Source organism: Seriola lalandi, unplaced genomic scaffold (genome assembly GCF_002814215.2).
Source record: "Seriola lalandi dorsalis isolate HSWRI2012SDOR001 ecotype SW California unplaced genomic scaffold, Sedor1 jcf7180002054911, whole genome shotgun sequence".
Classification (NCBI taxonomy): Eukaryota; Metazoa; Chordata; class Actinopteri; order Carangiformes; family Carangidae; genus Seriola; species Seriola lalandi.
Genome location: NW_019525463.1, coordinates 1,126,191 through 1,148,621, shown reverse-complemented (window position 1 = coordinate 1,148,621; position 22,431 = coordinate 1,126,191). Strand labels below are relative to the sequence as shown.

At 40.0% G+C, this 22,431-nt stretch overlaps 2 protein-coding genes across 6 annotated transcripts in view; both read right to left on the bottom strand.

Moving 5' to 3' along the window:
• The window catches only part of dpysl5a (dihydropyrimidinase like 5a), an 11,293-nt gene extending 7,699 nt beyond the window's left edge, over window positions 1-3,594 (bottom strand). Inside the window, exons 1-2 of the mRNA XM_087169741.1 lie at window positions 3,436-3,594; window positions 1,176-1,446 (exon numbers count right to left, since the gene is read on the bottom strand). Of these exons, the coding sequence (XP_087025867.1) occupies window positions 1,176-1,436 (261 nt within the window). The 5' untranslated portion in view covers window positions 1,437-1,446; window positions 3,436-3,594. The remainder of the gene's footprint in view (window positions 1-1,175; window positions 1,447-3,435) is intronic.
• Window positions 3,595-6,539: 2,945 nt separating this feature from the next.
• dnmt3ab (DNA (cytosine-5-)-methyltransferase 3 alpha b) overlaps window positions 6,540-22,431 on the bottom strand; it is a 42,230-nt gene continuing 26,338 nt past the window's right edge. For 3 of the 5 annotated variants that reach the window (XM_023430756.2, XM_023430759.2, XM_023430757.2), the window contains 15 exons: window positions 22,255-22,362; window positions 21,280-21,436; window positions 20,945-21,091; window positions 19,710-19,754; window positions 19,270-19,349; window positions 18,947-19,059; window positions 16,607-16,790; window positions 16,404-16,488; window positions 15,721-15,866; window positions 14,026-14,116; window positions 13,712-13,860; window positions 13,177-13,277; window positions 12,430-12,499; window positions 11,811-11,929; window positions 6,540-11,671 (listed from right to left, as the gene is read on the bottom strand). In XM_023430756.2, coding sequence (XP_023286524.1) covers window positions 11,530-11,671; window positions 11,811-11,929; window positions 12,430-12,499; window positions 13,177-13,277; window positions 13,712-13,860; window positions 14,026-14,116; window positions 15,721-15,866; window positions 16,404-16,488; window positions 16,607-16,790; window positions 18,947-19,059; window positions 19,270-19,349; window positions 19,710-19,754; window positions 20,945-21,091; window positions 21,280-21,436; window positions 22,255-22,362 — 1,737 coding nt within the window. In that variant the 3' untranslated portion in view covers window positions 6,540-11,529. The remainder of the gene's footprint in view (window positions 11,672-11,810; window positions 11,930-12,429; window positions 12,500-13,176; window positions 13,278-13,711; window positions 13,861-14,025; window positions 14,117-15,720; window positions 15,867-16,403; window positions 16,489-16,606; window positions 16,791-18,946; window positions 19,060-19,269; window positions 19,350-19,709; window positions 19,755-20,944; window positions 21,092-21,279; window positions 21,437-22,254; window positions 22,363-22,431) is intronic. The other 2 variants (XM_023430758.2, XM_087169731.1) reach the window with 1 other exon arrangement.

Sequence of the window (22,431 nt, the reverse complement as noted above, 5' to 3'; positions counted from 1 at the left end):
GGCAAGGAGAGAGAGAAAGAACAGTGGAGAATAGTGTCTGTCACCACCGGTCTGCCCAGTCGCTGAAACATCTGAATCCCAGCGTCCGTCATCTCTCAGCTCCTATCATCTCAAAGTGCTACAGAGTGATGAGTCATCATGGTGCCCTGAAGCAGAGTGGGGTATCCCAGTCCTATCAGCAACCAAGATGACTCCATTCCAGTCTTCCTGGCAGCTATTAGCCTTGCCTGCTCGGCTACAGTGCCAACAGCAAAGTGCCAAATCATCCTTGTGTGAACAAGGTGCATCTGGTTTGCACCTGATGGTCCGTTGTTTTACGTTGGAGCTTGTTCTACAATTTTTAAATGTTTCTTTGCTATTTTATGTGTGTGTCCACTGTTTATCTGGTTCACAATTACCAACATGATTAAACAAAGCAGTGGACAATCACTTGCAACTTTGAGTCCAGGGTGACGTCTTCAGATGTTTTGTTCAACCAATAGTTCAAAACTCCTAGAGCTTTAGTTTACAAAGCGTATAAAAAGAAAGAAAACCAGAAAAACTTCACATTTACAAAGCTGAAACTAGAGGTTGATTGAGAGAGTCGATCAGATAAATTGATGTCCACAGACTAATCAATTAATCAACTAATACATGTGGTTCAACTTTTAAAATTGATGCCATTGCGGGAAGATCATCCAAAGCATGTAATTATTAAATATCTGACCATATGTCCAAGCAATACAGTCTACCTAAAATATTCAAATTGTTACCATAAGGTGCCTAATTTTAATAACTTCTAACACTTCTATTTTAATGTTTTATTTTTCATTTTATTTTTACTGTTGCAGTTTCATTGTCTTAACTACATTCTAGCATCCTGTTTCTTTCTTTGACATCTAACTATCTGACTTTGCAAAAGTAGTTCTGTCTAAAATAACCACCATGTTTGATCCCAAAATATCAGGAAAGCGGTCTCATCGCATCAAAACCAAAAACAAGAAGCATCACTGACATCTTGGATAAAATTAACATCAGTGGAGCGATGTTAAAAAACTGCCCTCAATAGTTTAATGATAGAAAATGATTCTCTGAGTCTTAATCTACAAATCTACATCTACATTTAGGACAATGTCACTTGCAATCTAAACCCTTTTTTTTCTTCTTCTGTCCTTCCATTTCCAGCAGGACGTTACCTTGGTGCCGCTGTAGTAGTCGTCCGCCGTGGTGGCGTTCATGAAGCTCTCCTCCAGGTGGACGCTGGTGTCGATGCCCCCGGGGAGGACCAGTTTGCCCGAGGCATCGATCACTTTGGCCCCACCTGGGATCATCAGCTCCTTCCCCACCTGCTGGATGATACCATTCTCGATGTAGACGTCGGCCTCCTGGGTGCAGTCGTCGTTCACCACTTTTCCACCCTTAATCAGGATCCGCACCATCGCTGAGCTGGAAGACATGGCTATAGCTCTGTAAGAGAAAAATAGATGTGACAATGGGGGATTTAAGGCTTTCTGTCAAGCATCAGTTGTAGCTGCTATAACAGTGGTGAGCTGGCTATGTAAAGAAAACAAGAAAAGTTACAGCAACTACAACTTTTTAAACAGTTTGGTCATCAGATGTGGCACAATAACACCTTCCATTTCCACAAAAAACTAGCGAAAATTAACAGTTTACAGTACCTCATTCTGAGACAGTGTAGAAAGACTAGAGAGGAGAGATAAGAGTCAGTGCTGCTGCTCTGAGACCAGTCTGTCAGGCTGTGTCTGACATCAGCTACTAGACTGAGGAGGCTGTGTCAGTCACCGCCTGTGACCTGACGTCCCAGTAGACCATGACGTAGTGGTGAGTCAAGTTGTGGATCACAAGAATGCAAACACGGGTCAATAAGACCATTATTTTTGAAAAGACTGAGGCAGCATAAAGCGAATTACAATGATTTTCACTCACTATGAAGCTAGATAGAAAAAACCAGAGTGACAGAACGATATAAATTAAGTAAGTTGAGGTGGGTTCCCTTACACAACATATATGCTAAGTAGCTCTGCTCTACTCCAGTACTTCTCAATCAGTGGCTCAGTACCCCCACAACGGGAAGCAAGAGGTATCTTAGGATCACCAAAGGATTACTGGGGTAGGAAATAATTAAAAAAAACAAGTTATGCTCCAGAAAATCTTATTTTTATCTTTATTTTATCCGCTCTCTCCTGTTTCCTTGTAAATATAGAATAGTTTTACCTCTGCAGGCATTAAATGAAAAACACAATATCAGTGAACTATTCCATCAACAACAAAGACACAATCGATCTGCCTCCTCCCTTCCCTTTTACACAACTGTATTAATGATGTGATGTATTTTGTGTGTGTGTGTGGGTGTGTGTGTCCACCCTGCGTGCTTGCGTCTAAGTGTGCGTGCAGGATGCGTACGTATGAGGGTGCGGCAACTTTACTGCATGGCATGGACTCCTTCACACATCCAGATCTGATGGGTGATAATGTGGAGGGTGGCTCATTCTGAAATAATCATGCATTAATACTAACAGGCTGCAAGTCATTAGGCGAAACACTCGTACACTATTCCCTCCGTTTCCCAAAACCTGGAAGCAGCCACAGGCTATGATAAAGTTATTGTTGTATTATAGGGCCTTCAGCTCAGTAAACCACTATGGAAGTTGACGCCGGTTAGTAAATAATAAACAGGTGAGCTTGTGTTACCTGGTTTAACACTTGCAATATAAATCTGTGTAAAGAAGTAGAGAAATTATGAAATCGATTATAGATGATACAACCACAGTATATGAACTACAATTAAATCAAGTGTTTTCAATTTCACTTAGAGTACTATTATGAAACTACAGGCCCTGTTTCAATTAAATATCTTTATATTTCTACATTTGATTTGTCCATAAACAAATATCATGTGTACAATCCACATGCAAACCGCGCATTAGTCAGTTAGCATCAACCAGAATGATTGGGTCGGTAAATCCTGAGATTTTGCTGGTGAGGTGTAAACGCTGTGAGATCATGACACTTCTACTTGTGCGACTTGACACAAAGAAACAGGTCTCCATCCGGCGTGAACGGCTGCACGGCGTTCATTATCGACCTAGACACCGCCTCCCAGCTCTCTGTCCGTCCAAGTCCCTCCTGTGCCTCCTCCACAATGACCAGCTTGCTATATCTAACAGCGCAAAGTGGCCTCACGTTGTAATCATTCAGCCCTCCTGCCAGGTGTAGCGGTGTGGCTGTACTTCAGGGTGTGTATAGGTCCCGGGAGGGTGACAGGAACAGCAGACAGGGCAGACACCCAGACGTGTAGACAGGCGGCATGGAAACAAAGTCTCCAAGCTCCAGCAGAGGATCTCCCCCCCCCCCCCCCCCCCCCCCCACCCGCCCTCCAGAGAGAGCCACTGCAGCCAACTAGTCAGAATAAAGCTGATGATGTGCACCACGTACCTCCTCTACAGGCCTGCTGTTGCTGCTGCTGCTCCACTCGGATCGCTGGATACTTTCTGACAGGAACAGAATGCAACACAATCCGTGGATGGCACTTCCCAAGGAGATTCACACACACACACACCAGATGGATGCCTTCCTAGCCGGTCTGGGACCTGCAGACCGCAGCATCATCACCGTCAAGTCAGCAAGGAGATACAAGTAAGTCTTCCGGCTATGGCTTTCAAAATAAAACCCAAATGGTCGCACTTTCCAACTTTTTAGACATACGACGTACGTAATTCAGGAAAGAATATGGATCAAATTAAAACAAATTTTCCCTGTATGTAATCTTCACAGCTTTTATCAACAGTCCCATATGCAAAACACCATTGCCTCACCATGCACTGATCAAGAAAATAACCTTCATTGGCCATTAGATTACAAATAGGTTTAGGAAAAAGTTTACTGCTACTGCCATAAGATGTTATAATGTAGGCTGTTTACTCACATAATACTATACTTATGATTTTTCTAAACCTTAGGGGATACTTATACATTTAAAAATCAGTACTATAATATTGATCAACTAACAAAAACAGATTGCTGAGCAGGTTGCAAAAGTGATGTATCATTCTGCTATTTCGATTATTATGTGTTTTGTTAATATTTGTGTATATGGTGACCTTACTCACATGTGTACTGTTTTGTACTTTAAGACTAATTAATTTGCATAAACGCCTCTAAATTTTGTAATAATGAAGATAGGTGTAAGAATAAGGTAAGATAAGCACATATCTTACCTTATTCATGTTGAACACGGGCAGCAATACATTGCCATCTCTGATCAACGTTTTAAAAGTCTTTCAGTCAACATCTTTCATTGGCACTTACCCTACACATTCTTATGCTTTTATTTTGTAGGCGAATCGCCTGTGTTCCGGTACTGTTCTATCTGTCTGCGGTTGTCTTGACGCGGCTCGCAGCATCCATGCCGTGCGACGGTGCGACGCTCCAATCAGAAACGGTGAGTGAAGGCTTGGTCGCCTAAGCAACCAATTACTTTGGACCTTGGGCGTGTCCACCATAACGAGGCTGTACCACTATCAGAGGAAGAGGGTGGCATGAAAACAACAGTGGTCTACAGGCTGCATAATGGACCATTACCATTTCTTTGACATTTAATGACTTATATGTCTCTATGAACTTTAATGGGATCTATTAATAGCCTATTCCCCCTTATGTGTTATCTTACATGGCCTGGGCTTGATATATTCATTATTGAAGAAAAAAGAAATATAAAACAGATAAATCCTACATTTCTGAGCATATGACAAGTATGTAAGTGCTAGCCTATTAACTCTGTCTAATGGCTGAATGATTTGTTTAGGTCTGATCAGAGAGGAGCTGCAGGGCAACACCCATATTTTAGATTTAAGCGCTGAAGGTGGCTGGGACCCAGGTGTCAAGACACACACACACACACACACACACACACACACACACACACACACACACAAAAATCCCCTCCTGGAGGGCATGATGGCATGGAAACTGGAGCTGAAAATCAATCTCCATATCTCCTCTATTAACCTCCTGACAATTAGAACCTAGACCACAGTCATGATATAATCCTAATTATAATTTGAGTGTGTGTTGCTGACATCTCATTTCCACCACTAAAAAAATTCATTATTAAGCGTAATTCTTCATAATCATGACTAATCATTGCATAATTATGTGGTAGTTAATTATAATTACACAGCTTCTGAGACTGTAGCTATACCAAGGGCATGGGTTTGGTTTCAAAACTACAATGGGGATGCAATTAAGGAAATGGTTCTTCAACCAAACATAGAGGTATATAAATGCCGTTCGCTTCAAGTGAGATAACATTGAAAGTGCTTTCCATGATAATAAATGATTGAAGCATCATCAATGCACTTACCATATTTGAATCATGTCCAGTTTCCTTGATAGAAATCTAATACTTAATGATAGATAAATGTTGCTTGTGCATAATCTAAATTGTGCAGTCCTTTACAGTCTTATCTTTGATTAATGGTCATTTCGAGCACCTTTTAAGGCGAATATTAACTGTGGATAAAAAATATAGATTACATTTTTTAAACCTGAAAAACAGGCAAAAGAGGTGTCTTTCCTTATGAGCCCTCAGTAAATGTCTGCAGTTATTTCAATCTGCACACAGCCAAAACAATAAGTTAGGACAGCCTCTATGTACTGTAACCTCAGAGGCACAACCCAGGGCAAAAGTCTACAAAACACCTGCTACTGCTCCTTAACCTTTAGGCAACTGCTTGAATGTATAAACATCTGTCTATTCTTTTATCTGGACTTTGGCAGCTGGTCTGTCAGAGGACATCATTTAGAGCCTTGAAGTGAGAAATCAAACTCGACAAGGATAGGATTGTGAAAAGTAAGGGGAACAAGTGCCCACTGGAAATTAACAATAACAGTAGCTATAAAATACTACCCCAAAGTTAGGATTTCTATGAGATAATGCATCATTATTATGAGAAAGCTAAACTTATTTATGAAAAAATACTTTGTGAAGAGGCAGAAGTTGTAATCAACATTGACAACAGTACAAAGCACAGGTGTCACTAGTAACGTTAACGATCGGGCACCTTGTACCTGTGAGTCTCTGTACTGTCAGCATGTTGGTACCACATTATACAGACACACTTTCACAATTTATGGCTAAATTTCTGCAAAATTTTGACCATTTTTCTTTTTTCCACATGTAAAATTTCCTGTTTTTGTTATTTTTCTCTGTGCTCTTCTCACTGGTTTGACGTGGGTGGGGATGAGTTGGGGGAAAAAAAATGTCACCAGTCGGAATTTACCAATATTTCAATCAAAATAGTTTGCTTATGTTTTCAGGCCATCAAATCTGATTATACTCCGCCCACACTGTCCTGATGAGGCAGGTTAACTGAGTTTTTGAGAGTTTAATTCTTAATAAATAAAACCTTACTTTGATTAAAGAACATTTAACTCTGAGTATTTAATGCTTTAGATTTGAAACCACATTTTCAGGGACTTTTAATGTGACTTATTTTTTTTTGAATTAAACAAATAAAAAAAGGACAGGAGTTTTCAGATTTCTGCACAAAGACAATACATTTATTCAAGTGTTCTCCAGCATACGGAGCCTTTATCTTCTCTCTGGACACTAAACATAAGTATGGGGGGTTCAAAGTGGAGAATGACTGCTACATTTGCTGTACGAACTGGTTTTGAGGAAAAGCGTAGAAGCCATAAAACAGTTATGACAGAAAGAAAGTCACACAGAGTGTCAACAGTATCACTGAATATAGAATTATTGACCTGCTTTGAACAGTAAAAATTTTACGTTTCTGATTTTAAAATAAAAAAAAAAAAAATAAAAAAAAATAACCAAAACAAAACAAATAAGCATCAATTCAAAACATTTTGAAAACAGACATGGAGAATATTACGGCATGGAATGTAGGATTAAGAAGCAATGCGTATTAAGCGTACATTATGCTACAGTAAAAGTTATTACCGTTTTTTTTTCTCACACGATTTTCCCACAGATAAGCACCAACTACAGCAATCTCTAGTCTAAAACAATATAGGAAACCTTTCATTATTTGTTATCCTTATTTTTTCAAGTACAAAGTTAAAATGCCTTTGTTAATATATTTATATGAGTGAAATAATAGTTCTTTTCCATTACTACAAGGAACTTAAAAACAGTCATTGTCAAGACATGTTTATTTCTCTTCCAATCAAATATATTTTTCTCGATTAGATAAAATGTTTAGCACCATCGGAAACACCTACAATCCCTCTTTTTTTAAATTCTTACAAAAGAAACAGAAGCAAAAAACACCACCATGTAGGGCTGTGCAGTGAAGTTGAGACCGTTCATCTTAAAGCTGTCCATAGGCCACTATTAAGATCACATGACATTAAATCTGGATTCACTTGACACAAACAAGATCAGTACGGAAAATGTCGACTTGGAGTCTCCCTATAGCTAATGCTCAAAGCAAGTTTTGAATCAAATTTGTCACTTGATTTTAATTTTTAACCTAAGAATTTTTTTTCTAATTTGATGATATATATTAGCAAAGAATTATATTTGTACATCTCAATCGTAAAAAAAAAAAAAAGATTGAAAAAAAAAAAAATTGAAAACAGCAACCGGAAAACTATGTACAAAATGTACAAACATGAGGGGATGTTAAGTATTATAGAAGGAGTAGGGGAATAACATCTGGTTAAAATATCACAAAGCACAGCAGCTCATTTTGAGCCCAGTGTGCATGGACAAAAAATTATAGTAATAAGGTCACTTAAGAAATTAATTACATTAAGAAATTAAATTTCAAATTTAGAATCTTAAATATGATAAAGATAAGTGATAGCATCTATTTTTATTATTCTCTTTATTCTTTGAGTGCTGACATCTTTGTCAAACACTGTGTCAGTTTTTTGTTTTGACAAACTGCAGCCTAAATCCTCCATGTTTAGCTTAAGAGGTTACAATCAAGAGAATTTAGTTTTGTGAATGTAATCCAAATTTGGATCAGCACTTAAATTTGTCAACATGACGACTACGAGTTATCAGGGAAATGGCAGAGGCCAACTGTCCTTCATAAGGGACAAAATATTACACAAAGCACATGACAGAGTTCTTTAACTCTGTCTTACATTTTACAATCTTAATAGAAGTAGACATTCTTTGAATCTGGGTAGTAACATACTGTATCGCTGCTTTAAAACAGTAAAACAATATGGATGATGGAAGAAAGGGAAAGGGGTTTGGGGTTACAAATGCCGATCCATCTACTGTACACTGAGTCAAATAACATGGGTTTCACACATTAAAATCCATTCTTTCACTTCTATTGGCACAGCCCTACTGTATACAAAAAGTATTACACGAGGGTAGATCAGTTCACATCATAAAACAAAACAAAAAACAATTCACAAGAACCAATATTCTTTTAAAAAAATATCAAGAAAAAAGAAAGTATACATATAAAAGTGCTTTATAATGTTGATAAAACAGCACAAAATTGCTATAAAAAGGTAGAAGAACTTTGTGAAGCCGCACCATATTGTTGAGGATTTGCACCTGACAGTTTTTCAGTTTAGAGAGGTGGAAGTCGAGGAGGAGAGTTCTAATTCATCCTTCCTGACCGCCAGAGGCGGAGCTTTAAGCACTGGGTCTTTTGTCTCGCGTATGCGCAGGTTGAGTAGCAGGTTGAGGGTATATCTTCTGGTGTCATCAGGGAATCTGTTCCTTTTCATCTTTTAGCTTCACAGGTTCACTACTGTGGTCCTTGAAGGACTCATACTTTCATGTCCCCATTGCGCCTCAGCACAGGCAGTTTTTACGTTTTGCCTTCCAAGGCCGCTTTTCAATTCCGGGTGCTTCCATTCAGTCTCTCCATCTCTGTCTCACAGTAAATTTCAAGAAGAGCTCACTGACTCCCTCTCAGAGCACATTTTTCATTGGTGTGGCTCTGATCACAATCACTATGAGGGCCTGTCCATCCCCTTACTGTGTGGACAACATTCTACGGCTCCTTCCCCTCTTCCACAAGGGCAAGTCATTGCCATATATCGACTTCCTGCGCCTCTTGGGCAAACTGACAGCAGCCTCAACCATTGTTCCCTTGAGCTTACTGTTTCTGAACCTGCAAAAATGGCTGAACAGGCTCCACTTGGATGCCAAATGGCACAAACACAGAAGTGTTATGGCAGTGCCTCCTTGCTCTGACCCCATGGAGGGAGAAGTCTTACATGGAAAGGGGTGTCCCCATGGGCTCCATCCCATCTTGCAGAAAAAACGTCACAACCTCTTGGGTTTAAGGCGGAATGTGGCAGAACAGGATGGTACAGGGGCAACGGTCTGTACAGGACTGTACAGAGCATATCAATGTGCTAGAACTATGGGTGATGCATATGGCTCTCAAACACTTCCTGCCATACCTGAGGGGGAAGCATGTATTTGTTCGGTCAGACAGCACCTCGACCGTGTACTACATCAACCACCAGGGGGGCACCAAATCAGCACAGTTACTGAGGGCATCCTGGGACCTGCTGACATGGGCAGCCCCGCGGCTGACCAGCTCGCAGGCGATGTATTTGCTGGGGGAGAGGAACCAGGCTACAGACTTCCTCTCCCGTCACAAGCCCCCAATGGGGGAGTGGTGACTCTATCCAGAGGTGGTGCACACCATCTGGGGTCTTTTGAGGAGGGCAGAGATGGATCTCTTTGCCTCAAAGGCATCGATCCACTGCCCCCTTTGGTTCTCCTCGATGGAGAAGACCAGTCCACTGGGTCAGCGCAGGCTCTGCCATGGTTCACTGTGGTGCCTCCCTGAATGGAAGGATCTCCTATCCCAGTTGTGCGTTCGTCCCCTGGAGGGCCCAAGCCGCTACGAAGCAGTTGCATGGAGGAAGTTGCGTGGAGGCAGGAAGACTATTGATGGCGCCAGAGCACCACCCATGTGATTACAGTATGATGAACAGGTTGAAACTCTTTTCACGCTGGTGTGTACGCCGGGGCAAGGACCCTGTGCAATGCACTGTACCTATCATTCTGGAGGGTATATGTGGCTGCTATGTCACGTTGGCATGCTCGAGTCAACAATAACACAATGGGGGGCTCGGAGGGTGTGTCCCTTAAGCGCCCCAAGAGCTCCAGTCTGGGACCTGCCCCTAGTGTTGGACGCTCTATGCTAACCTCCTTTTGAGCCCCTGGCACAGGTGGAGCTGAGGTGGGCATCTATTAAGACGGTGTTGCTCCTTGCCATTACGTCAGCCAAGCGCATCAGTGAACTGCACACTGTCAGTGAGCGACTCATGTCTTTGGTGGAATCCAGATGGTTCAGGTGTCACTTTGTGGCCACAGGCAGTGTTTCTCCCTAAGGTGCTGTAACACTTACACCTCAACCAGTCTACTCAACCAGACGGAGAATCCAGTGCTTAAAGTACCGCCTCTGGCGGTCCTCTAGGATTCATAGAACCGTAGTTACATTCGTAACTTTCGTTACCCAGGCTGGTCACCCCTCCCCCTTCCTCCAGCCACCACGCTTACTAACAGTTGTACAGTAATGTCATTGGTCAGGATGAAACTAGAAAAAAGTAGCTCACCACAGACTTTGATCTCAAGGTTTTTTTTTGAATGACAGAAAACATCATTTCCCATGTGGCTAGCTTCATTTTCTGTTTGTGCAGGTTCAGGCAGTGAGCCTGAGCACAGCAAGGCTGAGAGATTAAATGAGCACCAGTAAAAACTGTATAAAAGCTGTAAAATGCAGAAAAGAGGTCATGCTCCATTTTGCAGTCTACTGTCTGTCACTCCCATGTTTCCTTTTGAAGTGAACAAAAACGGCACAGATTTTTTTTTTCATTAAATGTAAAAACATTAAACAAGTTTTTTCCAGCAACAGGTTAAATAGCTCCGTATTGTCTAAAGTTGTAGTGCCACATGGGCTATGATGTTTCTCATCATTTTGGAGCACCATGGTATTGTAACCATATTACAGTAGTACCTTTTATTACCTTCAGTTGTGTATAGAAACTGTAAACAAAGAGGTATATGTGATCTGGTGTTTTGGATTCTCAGAGACACAGCTCTCCTGACACTGAAGAAAATAGCCTTTCTCTTCACATCTCTGTGAGGCTCAGTAGCTGGAAGCATGGCTGCACTGCAGGTGGGAATCTCGCAGTACGCTCACACAGCAGAAACATTTCACATATCTCAAAACCACTTTCTCTCTTTCTGATGTTTCCCATCGCATTACCATCTCTTTTAAAATACATATGTAGCACTTTTCTGTCTCAGTGTCTTGAGAAGAAAGCATAGTCTCAAGTATAGCTTGCACAAAAAAATCAACAATACTTGATAACACTGCTAAAAGGTAAAATGACATATCAAAATTAAATAGAATAAGAATTACAATTCAAATACAAGAAATAATGTGAAATCTACGTCAATGTTTTGCTTGCAAATTATACCAGAGTATAATTTGAGGATCAAGGCTCTTATTTCTAGCAACAACATACAGTTGTAGTTCTAAATGGTTCAGAGCGAGTTTTTCTTGCTGCTCAAACACAGGCAAAGTAATCTTTGAGTGGTGCAAACAGGTGGCGGATAACCGGGACGCTCCATGATCTGCCCAGGAGCCTCTGCCTCGCCAGTCGGCTCATGTTGGACACGTCCGTATAGTGGACTGGAAAGCCAAAGACCCTGACAGGAGCAACCAGCCAGACCACAGGACACGAGACGGACAGGGAGCAAAACAAGGGGACGACACAGGAAGATAATCTTGAGATTTTGATCTCGCTGTGAAAAGTTATTTAAAGGACGATCTTTTACGTTTACATACCTCTCCATCTCAGTGCACCAGAGGATGTCCTCCTTCTCGTTCATGTAGACGGGGAAGTGCTGGTCCTTGCCCTGCTTGATGGAATTAGACCTGGTGGTGATGGTCCTCACCTTGTCAAACTGAAAGAAAAAAGGGAATGAAAGAAATATAATACTAGTCTACAAGTATTACTTAGCTTTAAGTTTTATTCATATGATGCACATCAAAGTGGTAAAGGTCAAATACGATGGTTGAGGATCTTGCGTGCAGTTAACTAAGTTAGTTACCTGATTTCTCAGTACTGACTGATGGATTTTCAAACTGCTACCTCTTGCTGCCACTGGGAGCCACCAGTGTGCAAAGTTGTGTATTCCCAACTAATGTCATGTATTATGTTTTTGAATATATGAAACATCATAGACTGTCATATCCAACTTCACTTGCTGTCACAGATACAGCACAGAGAAAATATCATTTCTTTTTCTGTGATCACATCAGTTGAACTACAAGATATTTTTTTAAACAAATGAATGCAATACAAATCTAAAGTTACGGACACTACATCATGGTTTCTCAACTAGGTTATGCATGCACTCCTTTTACAGTGTCATTAGTTCAGTCCAAGTATCACATTACGTACCTTAGCTGTCCTGCCGTGTTCTAAACAGCCCTGGAGGTCCAGTCTGTCAGTGCACATTGCAGTCAAAGGCCTAAAAGGGAGAAAGAACAGGAATCACAACTTGTATTTACAACTTTGGACTTTGGACATTTCTAAAACTTTGTTGTGCACAAATTTGATGACTGACAAAGCCCATTGCAGAGTTTTGACTTTGCTGAGTGTGGTCTGAAAAGGGCATGTGTGACGTAGCTTCAAGTGGATGTCATGCCAAATATTCTGTACAGTGTGAACTATTCTGATGCCTGACTGAATGAACACCCCACCCTCTTGGCTGTCAGCAGTCTTTTGCTTTTGATTCAATTTCTGGAAAATGTATTTCGGAGTAGGCATTGCAGTTGCAGAATCATTCTGCATTTTATATCCACAACAACCAACTTCAATAGTTGCAACATAGGTGCAGGATTTGGGACAGGTGGAGGATCATCATTTATTTTTAAGTGGATGTTTTCCTTTACCTTTAGCAAAAACCCTTAGGAGAGAAGTCTGTTGTACATGGCTACAAATAGAAATGCTTGTGAACAAAACGAAGACAAAACAACATCAAAATAAAAAATGACTTGCTCATTTAGTCAATGTGTAACTGCAATAGTTGCTATTCCATCTATATATCTATAATTCTGAGAGCAGTTCTAATAAATGTTGTCCCTGTTGTAACAGGCTTGTTTTTTTTTCCCCATTGTGTATGTCAAAGGCTGCTGCTTCCCTCACCATTCACCCACCAACCTGTTCATGCCAGGAAGGTTACCCCAGAAGTAGCGGGCACGGTGGGCAGCAGACACCTCCTTGGCGTCGATCATCACCGGGTTACACTGACAACACAGCCGAGGAAAACACCAATCAGACAGCAACTAAGTTGAGATGCACTGCTGTGCTTAAGTTTACATATATGACAAAACAATGAAGTGTAGTTACCACATAGAAGCAATGTGTTACTGGTATTGAAAGAATTTAGAGTCGGCCGAAAACCTCCACAATGTCAACTTCAATGCATTTTTCACAGCATCCAACCCTTTTTAAAGTATAAAATCTTTTTAAACCAATAGTTGACCGGGTTCTTACAGGATAAAAAATGCAAGATACAGAGCAAAGTACGCTATCTAGGAGTATATTAAAGCACATTAAACATCAGGATTAAGAGGGTCAATGTTTACTTTGTAATGTTCTGTTTCTAAAGATAATGAATTAGTGCCACAAGGGGGCATTCATGATCCATCCCAGTACTACTATCAGTAAAGAAGCTGACCTCTAAAAAGCGAGAGATGTCCCTCTTATCGCTGACACCCATGGCAACCACATTTTCAAAGAGCCAGAAGAAAGGCCGGTCGTCTCCCTCCTTCGGCCGAGCCTCGTGGAGCAGCCTGTAAAACTCGAAGAACAGGCGGCCGGTGCCCTCTGTGGGACAGAGGTGGCCATTAAACCACGCTGAAGTATAGTAAAGGACAAACTGATGATATTCTAGTGATTTTTCCGGTCATATAGTTAGCTTTCTTTAATTTTAACCACAGAAATTCAATGAATATCACAAAGCAAAAGGAAAGTGATGATGTTTAGACCTACCGTAAAGACCTTTCCTCGCAGGATTGACTATAGATAGGTCATTGCATGGGCTTCCACCAATAACTAGGTCAAAAGGACCCCACTCGTGTATCTGTATACAGATAAGAGACAGAGTCAGATAAACACAGAGGCAGTATAGATAATGACATGTTGTAAGATTTAGTGAACCAGCACAACACTCCTCCAACTTAAAAAAAAGTCTTTATTGTCTTCTAGCTCCACTTTCTACCTTTTGTTGAGTTCACGCACTTTGGTTATGAGGCAAGGTAGCTACAGTTTTACAGTTGAAAACAGTTGAATGTTACTTCCCAGATACATCTGGCGTGTTAAGGAACCTCAATTGTCAGACACAAGAGAGACTACAGATTTGATGTTTATATTAGACAGAGGGTCCAGTTCTCTCTGGTTCACTAGTGTTAGAAAAGGAGGCCCACTGCTGTTTGGGAGCAGAAACATCTGTGTATCAAATCAGAGTTTTAAGATGGGAGAAGATATAATGTCCTCATTAGTTTTATACTGTGATCTGAGTAGAAACGGTAACTGTAAACCCTCTGGATGAGAGAGCTTCATCAGAGTGAGGTCAGCTTCAGTCGAACTGTGGCTCTGACCTTAAAACTGAAGTGGATAATAAAATAATAGCTACTCGCTCACTCAGAGTACATTACATTTATATTCATAATCTGCTCAACAGTCCTGCTTTAACCTTTCAGTCGCAGGCTTTCCAGGATTTTTTTTTTTTTCCCCACTTCCACTTATGTGGCTCTCAGAGTTATTAGCATCAACTGGACATGTACTAGACATTTCCTTTTCCAGGAAATGAAAAATGAATATTTGATGTGAGTTGTTGCATCCAAGATTTCTAATGGATCATATACACCTGTGGAATTTATGTTTGCCTAGAAAAAAATGTTGAAATGTATTTCATCAGAGCTGTGAAGATGTCAGATATGATAGCTCACTACAGAGGAGTAACACAACTAACTGTGAGGTCAATGAGTTTAGAGTTGCCTCGTAACTAAAGTGCAACAACAAAGATATACTCACAGTAACTGCTGCTCAAGGTTTAGTCAAATCAAACGATGTCACTGATCTCTAAGGCTTCAAAGAGGTTGATTGACAGCCAGTTGGTGTATAAGCCTCACTTATACAGTGGGTGGGACACCAGTAGTGTTCCTCTGAGACAGAGGATGGAGTCTTTTGCGTGGTTCAAATATATTAGAAATGATTTGAATGTAAAAAAAAAAATGCCCTGCTTATCATCCTCCAGTATACAGTACATGTAGATACACTTAGCAAGGAGAACTCTTTGTGATGAATATGTCTTTCTGGGACAGGAAGAGTTCATGTTTTTGTAGTATTTCTTTGGTCGCCCAGTGACACATCTTTAATCATAGCCAACCACCACCCAGTGTATTTCTCTCTATGCACTTAGTCACTATAATGTGCTCAGTTGTTCAACATGTGCTCATCCCCCCACATTTAAGGCTTAAAAAAAAAAAAAAAACGGTGCCTGTTAAAACAGTTGCAGTTTGACTGATCTTTATAAGTTTCAGCTATTCTTCAGGTCAGTCCAGCTTCAAAGGGCAACAGAACAATACTGCTGTTATAAAAGACAACTCTTATCAGTGTGAAGCAACTGAAAAAGACCATGCACACATAGAAAAAAAAAAAAAAAAAAAAAAGCATTAGACTCACATGTTTGCGTGTGACGTTCCTCACATCGCCAACATACATGATGCGACCCTGATGCCGGACAATACCCACAGTGATGGAGTCTTCACACACTTCAGAGGCTATGTAGCGATCTACCTGGATGCCAAGTTCTTTCAGCACCAGCAGCCCTGCGCAGGACAGGGGTAAAAGTTCAGAAGACAGAAAACCCAAAACGACAAACCCAAAACCAATGAACTGGGCATGATTAAAAAAAAAGCGTCCACTCAGACTGATGTGACGCTCTGTAGTTGTCTCTAACGAAAAGAAAAACACTGAATAATAACGAAAGTGACCATTCAAATCCTCCATTTACAATACAGTATCTGCAACATGCTCATATCACTCTCCCCACCAATGTAATGCTTTGATACCAGTCATGTATTGAGTGATGAAACTCTTACAATGACTATAATGGTGTTATTGATAGTCAGCAACGCTACTACTGGAATGCATTCATTTGATGTTTATTGTCCAATAACGGTATAATCATGACATGAAAGTACTAATGATAAACACATTTTTCTAATTAGTCTAACTAATTTTTTTCATTTTAGTGTGACCAAAACGATAATGAAAATGTTGCGTTTAATACAGAAAAAGGGGGATACGGTGTAAACTGATACTCATGGAACATTTGTATCAATATTGGGGGGTTCTCGTCTAACCTGTTGCTATGCCGTCAAATAGCGACAGGACACGAATGGGCTTCCTCTTCTCCACCATGACTGGGGGGTAAAGCTTTGGTGCATCCTGAAATACAACACCGAGAGAGAGAGAGGGGGAGGGGGAGAAAATGAGAAACACGGAGGAAAAACACTCCTCAGTGAGACAGTTCTATCTTTAGTTCTATCGCCTAAAGGTTACTCACAAAATCTTGGTCGTGATTATTTGCAAAGAAGTGCTGGAGACGGCTGGGCCAGTCAGTGCGACGCTCCAACAGACCAAACACGCCCTTCTGACCGCACATGTAGCAGTTCCACGGGTCCTCTTTGATGGCAGCGTGGGCGGCGCCTTGACCAACAAGGAGGTCGACGCACTCCACACAGAAACACCTGAACACAGGCCGAGGAAAATCATTACTACAATGAGTGATAAATCCTACTAGCATCTAGTAGAAACTATGGTTTATAGTGTTTGTACGGTCACAGTTTCAAAACAAATCTACCTTATAAAGAACGCTTCGCTTCACTCATTGTGATCTGGCAACACCCTCGGATAAATTTGTTTGAGACATGTCAATAAATACATATAATACATGTTTAAAATTTCCCATTACATACTAAAAAAAAGTGTTGCAGTGATCTTACTGACACGAGCCTGATATATCTTATTCCTGTGTTGCACAGAGCTCCTCCTGTGGTCAAAAACTATTCACTATTCACTACAGTGAACACACACACACTTGTTTATTTTGAGGTGAACTCACGTACACCATCTTGTTGCTGTAAATACTCACTAGCACAACAAACGTGTCTTAATACACAGCTGAAAATAGCTCCAAACAAAAGCACTATTCACTTTGCTAAAAACTACAGCGTCCAGCTGTTTTAGGGGATTTGTTGAAAAATGTAAGTGTGTTTATTCGTGACTTCTTATTTTAAAGATTTATCTGCATTGTTGCACTGTGTGTTTTCATCTCTTAATGGGATTCGTTGATAGTAACAAAAGCTGATATCTCCAGGCTTATCCTTTAATGTAGGCTGAGCAATAAATGACTGACAGTACTCTTTTACTGAAGTTAGTTTCTAAATCAATCAGAGGTCACAGAGTTGCAGGATCAGTCTTTGCTTTATACCTAAAGGGCCTAGCTTCAATGGTATTAAATGAGTTCTGGGAGTTTTGAGAGGCACCGAGTTATCATCAAAATGTCATCCAAATGTCAAATGCCATCATCTTAACACACAGCAAACCATTATTTACCGATTGGTCCATCCAACGTGTATCTGACAAGGCTCAATCTGTTTTCAGTGGTATTTTCTAGACTTTAAATCATCTTCTGACTGTGAGGATACTTTATGAGATTATTTATTTATAGCTGGTCTATTCAACTGACACACAACCGCACTTTATACAATATTTGTGATCAGTCGCTTCTACAGTGAACCTCCCACGGTGGTGTCTGACATCACAGCTATGAGCTTTGTGACATCACGACAAAGCCTCTATTGTGTGCTTAGTTTGTGCAATGATGGCACAATCCTGCTATCAGTGACAGACAAACTACTGATACATAGAAAGATGGAGTATTTATGTCCTATGGAGATTCATTTGAACAATCTGTTCCAAAGGCTAAAGAAGAATTTCTGGAAGTATTGTAATATTATCATATATTATACTATAAGACTCCACAAAGAGAAACTTGTGAAGGATCATTTGTGCAAAATAGAAGTGGGTTAAACTTATGTTAGTCCTGGATGGAAATTTTGGTTCAGTAATCCCTTTGACTCATGATTTAAATACCTCAATAAATCAAAATGTGCCTTTTCAGTTATTATGCTGGAAATGTTTACAGCCTCCACAAATAAGTTCCAGCTTTGATAAATGCAGTAATACAGTTAAATCTACGCACAGTGCATGTTTAGATTTTGAACATGGACAAAAACCTTCTGTGATGGGTTTTCTTTTCTTTTTATTGTGGACCAGGTCTCCTGCTTCTGTGCAGTATATACGACTTTACTTGCTGCCAATATTTATTTTCTTTACTTTCTCTTTCCCCAGTTCATGCAAACTCAAAACTTCCTTTTTCCCTGTTGTCTTGATAAATGCGGTATTTAGTCCATTTCCACAGCCCAAACTTCATCAGTACAGCAAGAGTTACATCAGGTGTTCCACTTAGCCTTTTTTCCCCCAGACGATCTTACTGTGCAGCCGTGAATGAAACTCAACACATTTTCACACTGAAAGCTCCCATTATAGGCAGTCCTTTTTAATGTGAACAAACTTCAAGAAGTGCTGAGTTTTGTTTGTTGTTAATTAGCATATGAAAACATTTTTTTCCGTTTAAAAAAAAAAGACCCGGGGGTAAGCAGAGTGGTGAGTTTGGTTGTGTTGTTGTACTGATGGAATTAGTGCTGTGGAAATGTACATTATACTAAATTTACTATGTGATGCTACAAGTGTAGTGCTTTAAAATACAACTTCACCGTAACACAGACTGTGATGATTTACATTACCCCCATAACACAGTAGAACCCAGCAGAAACCTCACCGACAACAGTTGTTGTTTCCGCACATGAGCACCTCTCGTCCTCCGCAGCAGATAGTGCAGTATGACTGGTAACCATCGTCATCATATTGATATGCACATTCTAAGAAGCAGTTCTGTAAAAAAAAAAAAGTGGTTGAAAGTCAGGGAGCAGTTTGTCATATTTAAAAAACTAAATTTTATGGGGTCACATCAGGCGCCTTTTGGAATATATTCAGTTTATTATTAGCTTTGAAAGGAGCAGTGATTTTTTTGATTTTTTTTTTTTTATGATACAGTTGTGGGAGTAGAATCTCAAGACTTTTATGACCTCAATCACAGCTTACCTTACAGCTCTGGCACATTCCTCCAGCAAACAGCGGGTGCTCACGGCTAACATTCAGACTTCCACAGGAGATACAGATGTCTGTAGAAAGAGAAGTGCCGTATGTCAGTGTTTAACAGGTGGAGGTCAGAGAGGTGTGAACACTCTGCTGCTACACACTTCAATGAATTATTTGAACAGCTGTGACGCGGGTCTAGATCTAATGAGCTTAACTGGTATGTTTGGAGAAAACACACAAGGGAGCCAGCAAGGCAGCAGAAATCATGGAAATGTTACTTGTTCTTTTGTACTTCTTTTATCGTTTTATTAACATAGACACATACATTTCTGCTGCCTTGCTTGTCAACAACAAGGCCAAGTGTAACGCGTCTAGGTGTTCATCCCTTGAGAGGCCCCCCAGTGCTGCTGCAAGCTAGAGCACACGGAGGACACATCACTCACCCTCTATGCTGCGGCACTTTTGTCTCACTTCATAAACGAGCCGCTCTGAAAATACAAAACAAGGTGAGAATCATGAGAAATGTAGGTTAACGCAATCTACATTTAACATTGTATTTGTCAGGTCAATAGATCAAAATTTTTTAGTTTGTTTTTTTTTTTTGTTTATTTACTCCAACAGATCAAAAAAGAAAGAAAGAACTTTCTTTTAACATATCATGGGTGATAACATATCATCTCAGAAACAACATAATTATAAATAATTTTAATGCCCTCATCGGTGTAAACCCAAAACTACTTAAATACAATTGTAATGTTTTATTATATATTTTAATTAATTTTTTTATTTTTCACAATAACCAAAATTTGCAAATGTTTCTATGCCAGTAAAAGATGCTCATGTAATAAGCAAATATAATATTAGATGTCAATTTATAAACATTTGACATATTATTTATGTATTTGAAAAATGAGAGACCCTAAAACTGAGCCCTGTGGTACACCAAATTCTAGGAGGCGCTATTATTATGAGAGAGAATATTACAAAAAAACTTCTGTCATCAGTCTTGCATTCAATCCATTGTGACTGGCATTTTTTGTGTTCGAACAACAGAACATTATTATCAGTACAGCTGAAAGTTCAGTTAAATCCTTCATCAGTATATTTTCAGCTAAAAGATCTTAGTTCAGTTCAGATTAGGGCCAAAGTTGAATAAATAATAAGATGTTTATGAGTATGAATTAGGACTAAGATTGTTAGCAGTAGTACATAACTGGGAAATAACATAAGAGGTTGTTAAGCACCAAATGATTCAGAAACTTTTAAAGCATTTAACTTAAACACTTTCATAACTCCAGATTTTAACAATAGCTTTTCTAATTATAGTCTACACTAAAACTGATGCCAGTGCTCTTACTGTATCAGGTACTACTACTCAAGTAATACGCAGTACTGATAAGTAACTCATTGCCAAAACATCTTACAGTAATACTGATTAAGCACATTTGGGAATAAACCCAAACAAACATCTGTTCATTGTCTTTGGAACAATAGTCTGAGCCTTTTTGCCTGGTCACATCATTCACTTTCATCTTAAAACTGTCACTCTAATGGAGCTTTTGTCCATACGCTTCTTCTCCGACCACTTACTCTGATGTACAACTCTGCTGAGTCCTCCCCAAGGGAAGGAATATAGAGTTCATGACACCTATTTAACCTAATAAATGAGGCACCTTACCCCGTGTCCTCTCATCAATGATGTCCTTGACCTTGGGTTTCTCTGCTGTGCTTTTGCGTGGCTTTTTGGCTGGAGGAGGCGTGTAGGCTGCTGCTTCTGGCTCCACCCACATCTCAGGGTAAACCTCTTTGTATGGGTTACGCTCCTCTGGGGTGCACAGCATATCAGAAAATTAATATTACAGGCAGCATGATCAATTATTAAATGACACGATTAACTAGAGAAATTTTTGGATGAAGTGGTGATACACATCGGAGGTTTTCACCCTCCCAGCTGCTGTCAAACTGAAACACAAGGTCAAAAGTTAGAGCTTCATAATATTGACTTCCTCTTACCCTCTGGTGGCTCTAAGGCCTTGGGTCCAGTGGGTTGAAATCCTGTCATAGCCCAGTCAATCATCTGCTTGTTCAGCATTTCCACTGATTTGGAGGTTTCTGTCTCATCACTGTCAGGGCAGGCCATGAAGGCTTTGCCTGCCCGGCTGCTAGCCACCTATGAATACATTAAAAACATTTATGACTTGGTTGACCCTCAGTTTATCTATAGAGAGGATCATCGACTGATTCAGTGTGATCAGTGTTTCAACTAGGACGCAGCGACTGTGCATACTATCCCTAAAAGAGGATCCTTTTGTAACCATCAGAGCATTTGATTATTTTAATGAAACAAGGCATGTTGTTGAATGTTCGATGGCACGTTTCATTAATTAACTGAACTTGCACTTAACTAGTCTTTGTACTTGTTTTGTGTAAAGCGTAGCATTCAAGGAACATAATTTTGTTTCCATGTTACACTGAGTATTGTACACGGAGAGAACAGCTTTTGCTAATTATACTAATTGCAGGAAAGTGTGTCCCATGTTCATTAGAGGCCTCTAGATGCTCAGGGAAGGGACTTATGATTTCTTTGCAGAGAATTAAATAAGAAGAAATAATTCCATCACCCAGGTCCCAATAAAACCACCATTTTGTGGTCTATTACTGTTTGCGGATTAAACATGAAAGAAGCAACATGTTAAGTAGTGAGCTTCAGCCATATTGGTGGTAGGCATATTTTTGAACTTTGGAAAGAGCCAGGCTAGTTGTTCTGCTTCCAGTCTTTATGTTAAGCTAATCGTCCCCAACTCTAGCTAAATCTTCAGTGCACAAACATAAGAGTGGTCTCAATCTTCAGGATAAGCACATTCCTTTTATCTAGTCATTTAAAGAAGTGTAAACAACTATACAATGCTATCGACCAGTTCATTTTCATGATGAAATGGGACTAGAGATTGATTAAAACTGAAAACAAGGTTTTGAATTTACACTCACCTGTAGCACTTCATAGATGGCTTTCTTGTACATGGGCTGCTTGTTGTAAGTTGGTTGGTGAAAGGCATTGTTAAAGGAACTTAAAGGCATGAGTTTCTCTACACAGACCTGGAAATATACACAGAAAATGTAGTCATTAATAGGCATTAATATTGTTATTAGCTAGAAAGTATGAAA